The 17,879-nt window shown below is 48.4% G+C and overlaps 4 protein-coding genes across 4 annotated transcripts; 2 read left to right on the top strand and 2 right to left on the bottom strand.

Moving 5' to 3' along the window:
• Positions 1-511: 511 nt before the first annotated feature.
• Positions 512-3,873, bottom strand: Pmar_PMAR001367 (conserved hypothetical protein; the record flags this gene model as incomplete). Its single annotated transcript, XM_002783475.1, has 17 exons — positions 512-748; positions 1,254-1,346; positions 1,396-1,493; positions 1,552-1,622; positions 1,669-1,732; positions 1,782-1,894; positions 1,946-2,055; positions 2,106-2,240; positions 2,495-2,571; positions 2,617-2,671; positions 2,718-2,778; positions 2,825-2,882; positions 2,964-3,123; positions 3,180-3,270; positions 3,413-3,510; positions 3,565-3,653; positions 3,793-3,873. 17 exons carry the CDS (start codon positions 3,871-3,873, stop codon positions 637-639), a joined length of 1,566 nt encoding a protein of 521 aa, XP_002783521.1. The 3' UTR covers positions 512-636.
• A 270-nt stretch (positions 3,874-4,143) lies between these two features.
• Positions 4,144-6,990, top strand: Pmar_PMAR001368 (conserved hypothetical protein; the record flags this gene model as incomplete). The annotated part of the gene is made up of 13 exons (XM_002783476.1): positions 4,144-4,281; positions 4,328-4,413; positions 4,455-4,535; positions 5,073-5,175; positions 5,222-5,425; positions 5,474-5,533; positions 5,685-5,789; positions 5,918-5,999; positions 6,170-6,275; positions 6,322-6,361; positions 6,407-6,481; positions 6,530-6,599; positions 6,647-6,990. 13 exons carry the CDS (start codon positions 4,144-4,146, stop codon positions 6,988-6,990), a joined length of 1,494 nt encoding a protein of 497 aa, XP_002783522.1.
• A 1,782-nt stretch (positions 6,991-8,772) lies between these two features.
• Pmar_PMAR001369 (conserved hypothetical protein) lies at positions 8,773-9,336 on the top strand (the record flags this gene model as incomplete). Its single annotated transcript, XM_002783477.1, has 3 exons — positions 8,773-8,890; positions 8,991-9,157; positions 9,207-9,336. Coding segments are annotated over 3 exons (415 nt in total), but the record flags the coding sequence as incomplete, so codon positions are not given.
• Positions 9,337-15,610: 6,274 nt separating this feature from the next.
• Positions 15,611-16,688, bottom strand: Pmar_PMAR001370 (3-demethylubiquinone-9 3-methyltransferase, putative; the record flags this gene model as incomplete). The annotated part of the gene is made up of 4 exons (XM_002783478.1): positions 15,611-15,739; positions 15,778-15,830; positions 15,884-16,013; positions 16,062-16,688. 4 exons carry the CDS (start codon positions 16,686-16,688, stop codon positions 15,611-15,613), a joined length of 939 nt encoding a protein of 312 aa, XP_002783524.1.
• Positions 16,689-17,879: the final 1,191 nt, after the last annotated feature.

Here is a 17,879-nt window from a genome sequence, read left to right on the forward strand (position 1 = left end):
CCTTACGTCGATGAAGATTAAGACAAGAACGTATTCCTCCCTACACACCTGTCGCTCGAGAACTAGCATTGATATATCGTGTCTCTTAATTGCTATTGGGATTGTGTTGTGCCTATCTGTCGGAATACTGGAGCTTGGAATATTGTGGCAACGCAACAGATGAAAGGTCCCGAGAACCTGGTCTGCCATCCATGATTGTTCGTAGTTACAGATGGAACAAGCCAGCGTAAAAGAAACACCCAGCTGAGTATCAACACACAGGTCACTCAGCGATGATCAGTTCGATATTCGTATTAACAAGTCTCAAGTCTCAGTTTGTTGCATCTACTTGCTTCTCTAAGCCGACATAACAAGAGACAACCGAGGCTCAAGTGAGATTTATGTTCGATTCACTTTAAAACATCAATCCATGAGCCATTCGGAGCGTGCCATTCAGAAGTGACCTTCCACTATCAACACAACTGTATCATAAGATATCGAACACTGTTAAGTGACGATAGAAAATGTTGTTCAAATGGGAGGTGCTGCTAGCAACGACACTCCAAAAAACTAGAGCTCTTCGTATCGCTGTCGAGGATGCCCAACGCGGAACCTGAAGCAGAACGCCAGGAACTACATCCAACAATCCTTGTTAACCTACGGCAACTGTGTTCCACCGTTGATGACGCCGTCCACGAAGCCGTCGGCATCGTCGAACTCCTCAATATCAGATGTGGGCAGCTTATAACGACCACGCTTAGGCCGGTAACTGAAAGCATATTCGACACTACGTACTTCAAATGAGATGTGCTTGTTATTGGTTCGTCATAGATCATCAGGAAGGTCTCAGCGTTTTCCTGATAGTATCCATAGAGTCCCTAAATTTCTTGGGTAATACTAACATTTTCGGTCACTCATAGCGTGACGTTATTGAAGTCTAAATACACATTCTCGGGATACACGATTGCAGAGCTGTGGCATACCGACCCCAACTTGTGAAATCATGACAACTATGGCATAACGGCCCCAACTTGTAAAATCATGATAACTAGGGCATACCGACCCCAACAGGCGAAGTTATGACTGCTGGGGCATAGCGACAACGTGCGCAGTCATGGAAGGTGTGGCATAACCACCTCATCGTGTGCAATCATGACAGCTATGGCATAGCGGCCCCATGACACACACCGACGACAAATGGGACAATATCGGTAGATAAAGTCTCGGGTACAGAATACTTATCTATTGATAATTCAATTTGCCCAGGGACTTACGCGAAGAGGCGAGTGTGTGCCGGCAGGTCGAATTGATTCAGAAATGCTGAATCATCCCAAACCCACACGAACCGCACTGGATCGTTGCGATATCTGACAATAGATTCAGTGGGAAAAGTTGAGCGAACAAGAGGCGACTGACTTCTCTGCCAAGCGTTTGCCTATCGCCTTGAAATTATCGTCGGACGCATCGTGATGCTTCACAACTATTACGCAGAACTTCCCATCAATGTTTCGAGCCTTGAAGGGAATAGGAAGATCTTCGCGGCTCGCAGAAACACACGCCTCAAGCACTCACACATTCGCCCTGTTCCAACTTCTCTGCAGTGAGCTCTTTGAATGACGACGACTTGCTCCTTGCATGAGAGGCTACGTACAAAGTATGCGAAATTAGCTGACCGACTCATTCTATTACTCAGAACTCTGGTTAGGTAGAGCGATAGGACGTCCTTCGAAAGGGTACTGGTCAACTTGTCGCCCTGGAAAGTCGCGCTACACGGTAGAATCTCAAGAGAATCTCTTGCCCACCTCCAACGTTTCTTCATCGGTGATGTGATAGACAGTAGGCAGAGAAGTTGCATTGATGGTCTGCGCCAATTTACTGTTCAGATCGGCCGACAGCACTACTCCAATGCTGATGCCTAAGGTTGGAAAAAAGTGAGTAATAATGTATCGCTTCGCTCTTCTTTCACTTTTTCTGAATATCCTAGAATAAGCTTTGATGAGAGGTGGCATAGCTTTCTTATCGCTCAGTAAAAGCACCTTGGCTCGATCATCAGCCGATAGCCACCTTTTTAATGACCTGCAGCAATAACCAGTGGGAATGGATCCCAAAAAGCCATCACGCAGTACTTGTCGATATGAGCTTGACTGAGGAGCGTGGCATGACTTGGCATCTTTTCAGATATCCACCGAGAGAGATGCTTATAGTTGCGCTTCTTTGATGCTGGGAATTCAATGGGTGTCGTCTCATCTGGCTCACCGTACCTGAATAAGATGTATATACAGTACTCTCTACTAGTGATAGTATCGAGCATAGATCTGTGTTTCAAGTGTTAAGCGATGCACTGAGACAATTCTCGGTCAGTTCCAAATCTGCGCCTCCTATGCGATATCCCTCTCGACATTCTACCACATCTCGTCAAGGGATGATTCCCTCATCCTATATTTTCCAACTTCCAAATGGGCACATTCCCCAAACCGCACAAACAGACGCCAATCGTCTACCACGATTTCCCTACATCCTTATGGTGGGATAAGCCTTAATTCCAGCCTCCTGACAGATCTCTTGCTCAGTCGCGCAGTTCACCGCTGCTATCTGCGAGTGATTCATCCCTATCGACCGAGCTAACTCAATTCTCACTGTTATGATTCCCTCATAAGTGTCAGCCAGCTTCTTATAGTCGCCAACGACTTCCCTGAAAGTCATGTGGCTGCGTCAGAAAAGGCCATCTAGTTGCTTACTTGCAGTGGGCGCAACTAGGGGAATAGAAATTCACAACTACCGGCTCTTCACGCTCGCTGACTGAAAGGAAAGGAAATTCGTGGCGCAGTGACGATATTCTGCTAACCCAAAACCTCCCAGTTGGTGTCTGAAATTTCCAGTACAGGGCCTTCATCGTAAAGATTCTGAACAACAGCACGAACCTTCCCTCAACATCCCACCACGCGATCTCAGTGAACAAGAGTTAGTTACCGAAGCGGTACTACCTTGACGGGCTGTGCGTGAGGTCTCCGACCCCCTGCGCCACCGAAACCACCGAAGCCCCCGGAGCCCCCGCCAAAACCACCAGAGCCGCCTCCGAAACCACCAGTGCCGAACTCGAAATGGAAGGAGCCTCCGCCAGGACCACCTTGGCCGAAGAACGCACTGAGAGTTGCATATAGGATCATTGAGCGGCGAGATGCGGCAAAGGAACTGCTCACTTGAAGATGTCTTCAGGCCGCACGTTGAAGCCACCGCCGCCGAAGCCGCCATCACCACCGCCGCCTCCGCCTTGCTTGAGACCCTCCTCACCTGAAGGGAGGAGGATTGTGTGGACGTAATGATTTTATCAGTATAATACAACGTAGCGAGAATCGAACCAGGGATCTTAGGATGGATAGACCATAGGACTATCCAACTGGAGAATTCTCTCGGCATGAAACAACGATCTTACCGAACTGGTCATAGATCTTCCGCTTCTCTGGATCCGAGAGAGCTTCGTAAGCCTCAGAAATATCGTAAAACTTCTTCTCGGCCTCTTCTTTATTATCACTACCATGCGAAAGGTCCATCCGGGTTCAACTCCCAGGAGGTCGATCTTCCTACGTATTCTTATCCGGATGCCACTTCAGAGCCGCTTTACGATATGCTCCTTTGATCTGACTCTCACTGGCGCTTCTGGGTATCCCCAAGATCTAATCAAACATTCACTCGCCTTTAATAACAGTCATCCTTCTGCGACAACATTGCAACTCAGTGTTCATACGCCTGGTAGACGAGCCGCTCGCGAAGACGCCGAGATGAGTTAATAACAGCAGCAGACGAGGATAGTACCTTGTAGTAGTCCTTGCCGCACTCAACTAGGCCAATGAGTCCGACATAGAGTACTAGGATGGAGTACCGTAATATGAACATTCACGGGTAAAAAACTGATGAGGGGATTGCAACTTATGTGTGTATGTGTGGATCTGTCCCCGGTCATTGCCGGCCCAATGGCCTATCGCCCTCAAACGTACAATCGTCGACTCGAGTGGTTGCGAGAAGGAGCAGCGAAAAAGAGAAAAGTCTGTTCAATACTGTGGGTCCACAAACCATACATATCGATTACAATGGCGCGCGCTACTAAAACGAGGCACTTCGAAAAGAAAGGAGATACTCATCATCAGAGTTCGTTTTTGGAGCCGTATGGTTACCGTTCTCGCATCGACTCGTCGCATTGTAGCGGCCGGCCCCGTGCGCTCAGGACTGCTGCGTCGCAGTGCTTTCAATCGTATGAGGGTTCCTGAGGACATTGAGTTCACCAAAAACAGATACACCAGGAGGGTAAGGCTTCTTGCTGTTGGATCGTATTTCGATCTGTCCGTGTTAGTATAACCTGGCAACAGAAGACCGTGTGAAGTTGCTGAATTGGAATGCTTTTTGCATAGCTGTAACCGCACTTCCCATCGCCTACGTGTAAGCCTCCCACCCTCCTTATGGTCCGACACAGTGCACAGGTACTATTCTTGGTACGAGTCGTCAGAGGACACCGATATGATATACAGAACTATGGACCCTATGAGGGAGGCTAAGGCCGAGTACTATCTGCCACTACTCAGAGGCTATTAGTTCTAGCATCGTCATGAATGGTTGATAGTTTTTCCTATTTTTCTATCGGAAGTGTTACGTTTATTAACCTGGAAGCCACAGAGCTTCTCTTCAACTCGTCGATGAGTGCATCTCTACGTCTCGCCGTATCACCGCTGTATCAGTATGGCATCAGAATTTCGGCAAACCTTCTGTAGTAGTTCGTGCAACCTACGTCGATGCTTATCGACTATTGCAAGGCATTGACAGCGTATCAGTGTTGGTGTCGCGTGTCTTGTCATGGTGCCGCCTCCTCCTCCTCCCTTACCTACCGCACTTTCTCCCACTCATCATCAGTCTGTTGGCAACCAAGTATCGTACGATAATTCGGATCGCCAAAGACGGACAGAAGACAGGAGCGGTAAGAGTAATCATATTATTGCCCCCACAGGAGATCCTCCTCATTTAACAGGTCCACCTAACGGTCCCGTATCGCCCTCAGACGGTTCTTCAACCAGTAGTCATCATCAATACCATCCCTCGAGCAGTTCTCGATCTGCCGATATCGCGGCAGCAGTGGCTATGGCGCGTTCTCCTCATGACGAGTTCCTCAAGGGGGAAGAACGAACGAAAGCCAAGTGGGCGAAAATGGTCGGTAGATACTGTCAGTGTTGATCCTATGAGGAAAGCGTTTCAGGTCAAACGTGGCATCAGTAGTTTCATTCGCGAACAACCGGATAAATTCCACCGCCGTGCTCGGCGAGGCATCCCAGCGGAATATCGGTGGACGGTGTGGAAGGCCTGTGTGTCCCATGATGAACGGTTCGTTCGTAACGTATATTGGAAACTCACGGGACTGGGCTCTGAGAATGAGCAGTGGGGAAGAGCCATAAAAATCGATGTACGATTTCGGACATCTCACTGAGCGTCTTGGCCACTTCCCCTCCAGGTTCCCAGAACCTTCCCGAGAGACCAAGCAACTCGGAATGGCTCTCAGATGTCGGAGGTAGTCTATGGCATTGTGGGTGAAACCTCTAAACCTATAGTTTCCATGATGAGTTATTTGGATCGCATAAACGAGTCGTGGACATCTGGTTGAAAGCCCGTATTGTGAACTTGAAAGCATCGAGTTAGCTTTGTATTTTCAGGCTCACTTGAAGTCTCTGTATCGTATCCTGGTGGCCTATGCCAACCTCAATCCGGATGTAGGCTACTGTCAAGGGATGAACTTCGTGGCAGGCTTGCTTTTGCTGGTCAGTGGAGAGGTCCCGGGTTCGATTCCTGCATCTGTCGTTTTATATTCAGGTCGCATGTCCTGATAGGGACACTCCGCCCTCCCCAGTCGAAGAGGTAAGCCTCCATCAGCTATGCGTGCGTCATGTATCGCCCTCAGGAGGAGGCCTTTTGGGTTTTTGTTTGCCTCATGGAATACGATGGCCTCGCTGGGTTCTATCGCGAAAACTTCCCACTGCTGGGTAAGGCTATTCTATCGAATTCTTATTTATCAACGTTGAATCGAAATCGTTTACCAAAATGTATGCACCGTTCGTGACGAATATGTTCCCTGCGGGGATCGAACTAGGGGTCTGTGGAATAGCAAACCAGCTACTTTCCCATTGGACTACGAATCTATTGGTCTGTCTAGGTCGATATACTCATGCGTTCGATGAGCTTCTCGCTCGGGAACTACCCGACCTGCGAGATCACTTCACAGAAGAGGGTGTCCAACCAACTCTGTACATTCATCAGTGGTGAGCTTAGATTCATCGCAGCCGGACCCTCCTAGGTTTTGCTAAGGTACCTGTCATTATTCATAAATTGCCTACCACTCCAAACGGTAATTATCCTCGAGCCTTTGAGAGTCATAGTGGGCCCTTCTTAGGTATTCGTTTTATGGGATGTTATAGTCAGTGATGGCCTACCGATCATTCTCAGTATATCTATTGCATTATTGAAGGTGACTGGACAACCTCTAAGAACCTCATTAAAAGCACTGCTCCATCAGGTCCTTCGTCCGGCTCTGATGCAGATGGAATTCGAGGATATCGTGCGATTCTTCAAAACTATGAAGACAGGTAGGACTAAATGAGATAGAAGGGCACTCGTCATTGGGTCCATTTAGGCGACGAGAAGTGCGATGCAACAGTGATAGGCCAACTACTAGTGCGGCTATCTGGGAAGGTGGAGATCCCTGACTCCATTCTAGAGTCGCTTCATTTACCATACGACTGTCAAGATCCTAGGAATGTCGAACCCCTGGGCCTGCCTCCGGGACCTAGGAGTCTCGAACTGGATCGGCCTCTGGACGGACTCGATAGTGATGGCACCAAACCCGTCGCGGGTGTTGCACAATGGTTGAAGAGCGTGTCAGCACAGATTGACGCGAGTTGGAGCGAGCTCAAAGGCGGCCTTGCGGGAGCAGCCTCTTCAAGTGACGAGCGATTGTCGTCTGATGATGCCTCGTGAGAACCCGATGTTCAGCTGCTAAAATGTTAACATTGATGATCTATATTTAACCAGGCTTGTTTGCTGAGTGCGACCTTAGGGGGGGGGTCGACTTTATTGTCTCCATCAATCGATAATAGTGAACATATTTCAAGAAGCACCATTGACATAACCTGCAACTCATCGTATTGTGTGACTACATACGTGAGTGTTATGTTCGCAGTTCTATTCCGGGGAGAGCAACGATTCATCTCAGCGAATCTGTTGACTACTGATAATGCCTCCCAACAGCGTTCTCCGAGAAGTCGAAATACAAGGGGAGGAGTTCAAGTTTAGCTGTGGGCATTTTGTCGCGTAAGCCCTATTGTCATCATTCCACCTGCTAAAGACTCTCTAATGACATTAAATTCCACTGTAGAAGGACAATGTGGGAATATGTGTTCGCTTTCCTCAGCCGATTTCAGAAGTTCCCTCACGAATTGTAGAAGTTTATATACGAATTCGGGTAGAAGCATACAGAAACCAATAAGAATTTGGCCAAGTTTCTTCGCAGTTTTCGTATATTCTCGCGTTCACATGTAGTTGATCACGTGCATATTTTCTCACACTGGAGGAGGGTTCGCAGGGTAGACATCATACTACTTCACCTTCTACAGGGTGTCTTGAAGATTCCATCAAGAAGCGCGCGCCCAGTTATTCCCCATAGGCTGGGGATTACTCCATAATTCGCTGAGTAATCGACAACAGCACTTTCTAGGGACACATAGTTAATTTTCCTGAGTGGGGCCGCTATGCCACTCTGAGATGCCTGCCAAGATTTGCCTCGATTCGATGAATTTCTCTGGGTGGGGCGGTTATGCCATCTTAAGATATATCTTAGTACTACTAATTTCGCCGATGGTGCGCTGGCGGATATGTCATCCCGGGCTGGTTTCTTTCCAGTGGTAAACTGCCGCTGAATGAATGTCTAAATTTGAACCACGGTAGCGCACATGATGAGTCCCAGGATGGTGTATCTGCCTTCGGAGAGAGTCGGCTTTACTAACAGTGAAATTGATCATCACGTTCCGTTGAAACTGGAGTTACTTTTGACTTCGCCGACGAAACTGATCTTCCTATCATGTGCGCCTGCGAAATTAATTGGCATATATTTGGGTGGCATAGCTGCCCCACTCGGAAGAGTTGTGCGGCGGAATTGATCTCCTTACCACGTGCGACTGCGAAATTCATTGGTATATATTTGGGTGGCATAGCTGCCCCACTCGGAAGAGTTGTGCGGCGGAATGGATCTCCTTACCACGTGCGACTGCAAAATTCATTGGTATATATTTGGGTGGCATAGCTGCCCCACTCGGAAGAGTTGTGCGGCGGAATTGATCGCCTTACCACGTGCGCCTGCGAAATTCATTGGCATATATTTGGGTGGCATAGCTGCCCCACTCGGAAGAGTTGTGCGGTTGAATTGATCTCCTTACCACGTGCGACTGCGAAATTCATTGGTATATATTTGGGTGGCATAGCTGCCCCACTCGGAAGAGTTGTGCGGCGTAATTGATCTCCTCACCACGTGCGCCCGCGAAATTCATTGGTATATATTTGGGTGGCATAGCTGCCCCACTCGGGAAAAGTTGATCCTACTCGCGGCGGAGTTGATCTTCCTACCGCGTGCGCCTGCGAAATTCATTGGTATATATTTGGGTGGCATAGCTGCCCCACTCGGGAAAGGTCGATCCTACTCGCGGCGAAATAAGCCTTTAAATTGACGGACAGCTCGGCTTCACTCATACGGTGTAAATCGCTCAGACACCGAGGCTTCCGAGAACGACTCCACGGACACAACTATACGGTGAAGCTCCGCTTGACGTGTGAGAGCTGGCCTGCTGGGGATGATGGATATGTTATCGATTTCGGCATCCTCAAGGTATGTGGATCTCCGTGTCCTAGAGGATGATGAACTAGCATTTGTTCGATATTGCTATGCATACAAGTGTGGTAATTTTCGGCAGTTGTTCACGTCTCAGAAGCTCCTCCGCTCGGTTTGTAGAAGTTTGAACGAGCACATGATAATCCCGGAGCGGAGTGAAGTTCTGGACATCGATACCACCCATTTACATGTTACGGCTACTGGGAAAGAGCAGGCCAGTGTTCGCATCACCACGAATGAAGGAGACGAGTTTCTATTTCCCAAGTAAGCTCGGAGAGCTCTCTTGCATTCCGATCATAGCAGTGTCGCTCAGAGATGATTGCATTATCTTGCCGATTGAATTCGCCACAGCTGAAGAACTCTCAGAGTATGTTTTTACTCAAATTGTTGCCGGTTTGGGAACAATACCAAGAGAAAGAGGGCTCACAGAATTGACGGTTTCTGTAAGTGAATTGCGAGTCAATATGCCTTTTCGTGGAATGTCACCAGCGATCTCTGTCTCCCAGGTATACGAAAGGCCCACGCAATGCGCGAAGTACACCGCCCTTTTGGTGCCGCGAAATACTATTTAGGAGCGCGAGTGTGGAACTACTATCTCATCCGATGTATTTTGTTATGTTCAGTTTTCACCGTAGAAGGTTTGTAAGTGTGAGTGTTGGGTAATTGTATTTCCCGCGTTTAACACAAGCTGGTCGTTCATCCAGGACGAATCGAACCTACATCGGCGCTCAAAAAGGATGCGACTAAACTCACAGGGTACTTCATTGATCCTTTTGAATATCGGCTTTGTAGAGTTTGTTGCAACATTTCTAGGAGTCCTTAGTCAGAAAAATCTTTACAGTCATTCTTTCTAGCATTTCTTCTGATAAAGTTCGTATCTAGAGCGCGTCTGAATTGTTCATGCTCATCATACTATTCACTAACAAGCTTGTATTCTCAACTTAGTCAAATGTCAGACTCCGAAATTATTGCGGAAAGAACCCCGGAGTGGAACGACGGGTTCTGTTATTCTCCATTGTAGCGACACACTGTTGTGGCATCCATCATATGTGCCGGGCGACTCGTTTAATGCATGCGTGGTAGCAGCGAGACGAACGCATGCCCAAGCGAGATATGATCGTGCCCTGCATAACAAGGTTGGCCATAGCTGATAATTACAAGGCAGCGTTCGACCGGTTCCTCCGATAAGTTCTCTTTCCCAGACTTACCCTGCATGGTCCACTTACGAGGTGTTCAATGAGGTTTCAAGACCTTAAATGCGACCTCGTCCTACTTCTGCGTACGCGAATTATCCTTTTGCGCGATATCGAGTTTCTCTCGGCTAGGGAAACGATGAGGATGGACTCCGCTGGCGGAATAGAGATCTCTTCTGACGGGTTGTTCGGCGTACCTCCCAAACTATGACATGTCTGATTCTTGCGATTTGTATTTGGTAGCTTGAAGGTCTCGTTCTGGTGTAGTTACTGCAATTCACCGCACATACAAGCTGAGCAGAGAGTAACACACAGAAGCAGTAAGCTTCGTTGGCTGCGTAGTGTGTAAGGAATTACTTCATAGTGAAGTCTTCACCGTGTACCTACTAGGTATCACGCAACGTGTTTATAGTGTCAAGCTGTGTTCTCTCTTGTTTTAACTATAATTGGTGAACTGCAGCGAATCTCTTTGGATGGTGCATCATCGGCCATTACTATATTTCTAGCCAAAAGCACGATCGTCGCTCCAACGCTCTTACTAGCGAGCGAGTGAAATTGTGATTTAAGTTCAGTTGGTCGCGAACAGTGGTGTGCAATCGAAGCATAAACCATAACACGTCGTGTGAATCTGAGCGGTCGTCTCGCGGTTTGTCGCTCTCGGAAGGATTAAGTCGTTACACCCTTGTTCGGAAATTATGAGTGACCATCATTAGCCATCTTCTCAAAATTCTCATCGGAGCACCATAGGACTTTTCTCAATGAATGTCCAAAGGTTGCCTCTGCGAACAGCTGCTACGAGTAGTACAAAAGCGTCACTTGTCAGCGCAACAAGCACAGTAACACACGTGGCTTATGTAAGAGGCGAGGATATCACCTCATCTCACCGTTCGACTGTTGCTCTCGCAGCTCTGCAACCGGATTCACCGACTAGCGAACGAAAGTGCCTCCATGGGAAACAATTCGCAGAGGCAGGCAGCTGTCGGCATTGTGAAACAGCTAGAGGTAAACTTCGATCTCTCTAGAGAGGTGTCCCTTAATGCTTTAAGGCAGCCAGCCTCTTGAATATGCATTCCCTACCGTCTCCTCAGGACTTCCTTTCGAGTGATGCGGTCCAGCGAGGTCTCCATGGAACCGTTCCGGACAGACTTCGAAATCAGGACGTTGGGAAGCTCTTAGCAGGAGCGGCTAAACTCAAGATTGCCGTTCCACATAAGCTATTGAATGAAGTACGATTGATTCTTCACTGTTCACTTCAAAGTCTTTCCTTACCTATTCCAGGTACTCGTGAATCACTGGCTACCAAGCCTAGACCGACAGGGTGAATCGTCTCAAGATCTCGGCAATTCGTTATGCATAGTCCTTTCTGCACTATCCCGAATTAAACAACAGCATCCGTCCACTACCCGCGTCCCTAGTGGTCTCCTCGAAAAGATATCCGAACTTCTGGAGAATTCTTCCACCTACAACATCCTCACTACTAAGGACATTTGCAGCTTACTTCTCTACCTCAGCCGACTGGAATGCTATTCTGCATCAATTTTCGGCAGTGTCGTAGAGAAGCTCGATTTCAGCATTCTCTCGTGTGAGCTTAACCAGTAGTGGAATATATGTTCGCTTTCCTCAGCTGAGCTCATGAGTTTCTTCACCAATTATGGATGTTCACATACGAATTAGGGTGGAAGTTGACAGAAACCAACAAGAATCTTTCTAAATTTCCTCAAAATCTTCATATTGTCACCGACACATGTAGTTGACCATGTGCATATTTTCCTATACTGACCATAACTCTGGGCAATCGCCGACTCCTCGAGTTGTTTTCTTTCTCAGGTCGCGACTTGGCAGATCTGCTGCAAGCGTTCAGCAATGCCGACTTGGTCTCCATCCCTCTCCTCGCGAACACCCTTCCTCGAGCATCCCAACTCCTCCTTGATTTCACCAATCCCTCGTCCAGTCCTACGAACGACGACCATCGAGTTTCCCTCCGAGATATCAGCATCATCGCTTCGGCATATAGTCGCAGTTGTGAAGATCTCCCGTCAACAGACACACGGTCGTTCTTCGCCACATTAGTACTCCTTCTACGGCGAAAGCTCGAGCGACCAAACAGTGCGGCCAAATGCTCTGTGAAGGATGCGGTGTCCTTCTTGGTATCGCTCTCTCGAGTTGGCATCGATGACGATAGCCTCTACGAGATCCTCTTCTGTAAAGAGGTGCTCCCTCATCTCTCTACATTGGAAGCTCGGTCGGCCGGCTATGTCCTCAGCGCCTACGTTAGTATAGAATGCCAGAGACGACGCCGATTCGAGCTTCAAGGCCTTGAGAGTATTCCTGATACTTTCAGCAAGTGCGCTGAGGAGCTCCTCGATGGGCTTCGATCGAAAGCTGCTAGTATGGCCGTTGGTGCCTCTTCTTGCCACGGCATGGAACATCTCAGGGTCCTGGTCAACTTCGCGTATGAGTTCGCTAGACTAGACGCTGGCACTGGGAGCGAGGCTCACGTCTTGACTGCCTTGGAGACTGTTATTCGAGAGAACATATCAGGAGATGTGATAGCATCATCGCCGCATAGCGTAGCCTTAGCAGCCTCGGCATTCAGTGGCGTTCCGGACAGTCTGCTGATGAACGACCGTCTCCCTGCAATGTTACGGGAACCTCATAGAGGCCGTAAACCACTCGAGTGTTTCTCGAGTCGGGATCTCAGCCTCCTGGCTTCAGCTGCTGTGAAGCATAGTCAGCTTTCGGGGTCTACACAGTTGGCAGAATCGGTCATTTCGTACGTTATGGCTGAAGACGGTATTTTTTCGTCCGGAAGACGCCGGGGCTTCTCTCAAGCTTTCCTAGCATCGTTAGCCGAAACTCTATCACCGATTGACCCCAGGGTTATTGAGAAACTCTCAGCGGCTGAACGGAACACCGAGTCAATCAACTCGTCAGCAGACGAGATCTGTGCCCTGTGTGAGGCCTCGACGCAGTCAGGAGTAGGTTCGTCTCCACTGTGATTCATGGTGAAATCGACCTTTTTTCCAGGCACTGATACCCCGCCTTATTGACCTCCTTGAAGGGTCCCTCGCAACGTCGCCCATCCCCGTCTGGTCGCTGGACGAGTCTGCATGCATACTGCGATCTTTGGTCTCATTGGGCTGCTTTGGCGGCCGACAGCTTTCGGAGGAAACGCAGAAGCGGATAGTTTCCGCGGTCGTCCTTGTGGTCAAAGCCGCCTCATCGACGAGTCATGTTGGTCCGAGGCCGAGTGCACGAGCGTTGCTGCCATGGTCATCACTCGTGAATAGCTGCTGCATCCTTATACTGGAAAATGGTGACCACGAGTTGGACATGAGAGATAACAGTGGGCGGTTGAGACGACGCGGAGTGCTACAGTTGTTGCCAGAAGTGAAGCTTGCTTTCAAAGAGCTCCTTCTCGCTCTGGCTAGCAGCGCAGTTGAATTGGAAGCTAATCCAGCGAAGGCCGTGTGAGCTCGAGTCCTTTTCGTAGGGGAAACGAACCTGTTCTCTTTCAGATATCTGATGTGGCCAATACTTCAGGCTATATCCTCACTGGACAGTTCTATTGACCGATCAATGGTAAGTACCTGCTGATCATCCCGTACTGACCTCTACGTTATCGCAGCATTTGGAGTCCTGTGGGATATCGAATCATCTCAAAGCACTGCTGATGCGGATGAATGAGGATTCGAAAAGCATGCCCTCCTCGCGGTGTAAGTCCGATGCATCTTCTTTCCTGCGACGTCTCGGGGCACTGCTGTTGAGGTTTTTATTCTTCAGACGCGGCCTTGGCACTCCACAGTCTAGCTTGCCTGCGGTTCAACGATATTCCACCATCTGCATTGGAAGTTCTACTTGAAAGCTACGAGCATCAATCGCATGTATATTCTTTAGCGGTTCTCATGCCACGAGCCCATGACTCAGACGAAACTCCGAAAACCCGCGTCAGGCGATGTTGCTAGAGTGATACACTCACTCGGTCGACTCGGCCGAGTACCGACACAGTTGCCCCTACAATTACGAAGTTGGCGATTCAGAACTCCCTGGGAGTTAATCACAGTCCTGCACGGTCTAGCGCTGCTTAATCTCGAGTGAGATGCTCTCATAACACTGAGAGCTCATCGCTCGTCTTTACTAGGAACTCCACAATCTTCCTCGAGGCAATCCGCAGAGTATCGGAGAATGGCAATCCAAGTTGGACCAGAGCTCACGCTAGACAGGTGAATCTTGATCGGTGTGGTTCCACGTTGATCTATCCATCTGGGTTGCCAGTCGGTGTGTTTCCATGTCCGCATCAGATTCTTACATATCATCTCTCGGCTTACAGTTCTGACATCGGGCCCTTGGGAGGAGATATAACACTCTTGCGAGAAGCTCTACAGCTCTACAGCGGCTTGCAGACCTCTCAGGATGTGTCAGGATCGTCTTCTAGTGAAATGCATGCAGCTCTGTACGAAGCTCTGAATGTGTCAGAAAACAGCCATATTCTGGTGTCCTCGGAGGTCCCTGCTGGGCCGTATCAAATTGACTCGGTCGTCTCATTCCTTCATCCATGATGTGTTCTTATCGAATGTTTCTGCACTATTCACTGTCTCCTTGAGTATTGTCAGACTGTATCGATGAAAGGTAAGCCAAATGTTGACACGCCAATCGCACACATCGAATGAGCCCCACTATACTTTCCTGATGCTACACTCGTCAGCGCGTAACGATGATTTTAACTGAGGGCCAAAACCCTAGCGCCGGGTGGCTCAGTAACGAGTAGTAGCCAATAAAAGTACCCTTGAAACGACCTGGACCATCACTGGACTTGATCCCGAAGTTTCCTTTATGACAAACTTGGGAATAATATGAATAATGTTACACGGGTGCTTTGGCTTCGAGTCACTGTCCCGATAAGATCGATTTCTGCAGGTGGGGCGGCTATGCCGTCCGAAAATACGCCATAGAAGAGTGAATTCCTGCTCGGGGGCGGCTATGCCACTCCACGATATGCCTCGAGAAATCAATTCCCCCAGTGGGGCGACTATGCCACCCCACGGTCTATTGGAACTCTACTCCACACAATATGTGGAAATCAGTCCCACTGTTCGTAAGGCCAAGTTCATTCAGAGTAGGTTCGTCAGACACCACGCATCCAGGCTGGCATTTCCGACTAGTTGGTGTCACCCAATATGGTCAGAATTACCAATAACGCAGCCAACAGTAGCTTATGCGCTGAGGTATAAAATCTTCAGTTGCTAGTCACAACCCATGGCTGCCGGTTGTGATGGTAGCATGATAATAGTGCTGAATGGGAAATCCTCTCTGACGACTGACACGATATCAACAGATATGTGAATCGTTTAGTTATGCTCCAGACAGAAACCCTGATGCTGATGGTAGATCATAGAGGCGGTAACAAACGTTACTCCGTTGCTTTTCTGCCCGCTCGGCAAAGCGAAGTTCCCGTGTGGCTCACTCTTTTACAATGCGCAACTCACTCTCTTTGATTAAGAAACAACACTACGGAAGACATGCTCTAGTGGCTATCTTGAGGTTTCCTGGCTACTCCGCCATAGATCATACTCAGATCTCCCGGCAGTTCCACAGGGTTACCCTCAAAGACTTGATGTTTGTGCTTCATACCACCGAGGATATAGCGAGCAATCTGAAAGGCATCTAAAGGTGCCCAAGCTGGTGACTCACCCTGAAAGGGATGTCTTCATAGTCCATCCCAATCCACTCTTCCTTCGGCGAACCTGCAATTTCAGCAGTGAAACGATCCCAAAATTCCTTTCCAAGTATATCCAACCAAGCCTTGTGAAACCAGCGCAGACACCAAATGCACACTCACCTACGACGAATCCAGTCTCACTCAGCAGGCGCTCCATCTCCTCGGGAGTGATGAAGAGTCTCCAGTCATGGGTATCGTTGTACATGACCTGAAGTAATGGCAGAGGTGATTCACACAGGTAGAGGCGATCTCACACCTGGAGGATCTCCTGAGCAATCAACCACACTAGAAGGTAGCTCTTGAAGTTCCTCGATATAGTGTCGAATACGACAACCCCGCCTGGCTTGAGGACACGATAGATCTCCTGAATAGCCTTCCGCAGATCCATTAAGTGGTCCAGCACTTCGGATATGATAACACCATCGAAGGAGTTATCAGGAAATGGTATATCGTATGCCGATCCAACTTGATAGTGCAGATTTGGAATATGGCGTCCATGCTCTCGTGCTTGCTGTAGGGATGCCTCACTGATATCTATACCGGTGATATTATAGCCGTAAGTTGATGCCATGTCTTCAGTCAAGAGGCCGCCACCACAACCCACGTCCAAGTATCTTCCTTTAGAAGGGATCTTCCCGCCTTTGGAGAGGTGACGATGGAAAAAAGGACAGCGAATGACGTTGGTCTTTCTCAGAGTGTAGACGATCTCTTCCTCATCCCACCAAGAAACATCATCATATAGATGGTTGTCGATACGAGTATCTTCTTCTTTTATGACGGCGAGCCTGTCAGGATAGGGAGTAGGATTGAACCTCGACCTCGAGAATAGCAGTGCTGCCAGAACAACAGCCGTCGACGTCCCAAGCACGCCGAAGGAGACCATAGTTCTATAGGAAAATGACCAAACACTCAACTGGGATCTCATCATGAAAAGTCACTAGGTGACTTCCGTCAATCTCAGGAGCAGTTCCAGATACCGATTTCGAAACTCAGAGTTACTCATACACGTATATAACGATGTTGGAATCAATACTGCATGTTAGAATTGATTCAATGATCATAGTAGGCCCTAACACGATTCCCGTAGCACGCATACGCACCGTTACACAGTTGCGTCGCTCATCTCGAAGATTCCCATATCGCACATATTTGCTTAGATTCAATGAAGTCCACAACCGCATCGACAAGCACGAAGATCGATACACGGACAACGTCCAGGATGTATAACCAACTCTACTTTTATTCTATCATATAACATCACTATAAACCCCATCATCGATATGTGTCCCGACCTTGCCGAACCGATCAACAGCAAGGTATGTTCAACCTCGGATAGAGACCATGAATCAGCAGGCAGACAGAGACTCTGTCACTCAGTTGATATTCACACAAAATTCACAAAGGATGAGTGCCCCAAAAGCTATTGATGGTCCTCATCTACTGCTGCACTCTGCATTATAACACTGTAGGGAAGTTGGCCAAATTGCGACGAGGCGATTCGTTATCGGCGCCGCCGACTCGTGTGCTTTTCTACGTGAAGTGAGCTACCTTCAGTGACGACCACACATGTGTGTATACAGGGAGTCTAATCGTCGTTTCACTACTACTACAGACAGAAGTTTGATGAACTCGACTCCCTCGAAACTCGCATATTCTATTCTTATCAATGCAACCCTTCGCATGCACACAATGAGTGAACAGCGATTAACAAGACTACAGTCAACACAAGAGCCACTTCCAACGTACAAGAGTGTTCAAATATACAGGTGCATTAACGCCTTACAATGTATTGTACATCATCCGAGAGCCGTAGACTGGTATTAAAGTAGTAATCAACAACTCTTCACCGACTTCCCTATTGACGTGCTATAGTATAGAATAGTCGTACTCCACAGAACGCGGAATCATCGCAGTTTCATGCCTCTTCTCTGACACAACTCGATTTCCCCCATCTTCGCGGTGCGCTCCTGGACTAGATATCGGGGTGGACATTGGCGTACCTATTTTGAATCTTACCATCTCAAAAGATACTCTTTCCGCTTCAGTCACCTTCAGTCACCCCCGGCTTCACGCG

This window comes from Perkinsus marinus (assembly GCF_000006405.1).
Source record: "Perkinsus marinus ATCC 50983 genomic scaffold scf_1104296936976, whole genome shotgun sequence".
In the NCBI taxonomy this organism is placed as follows: domain Eukaryota; phylum Perkinsozoa; order Perkinsida; family Perkinsidae; genus Perkinsus; species Perkinsus marinus.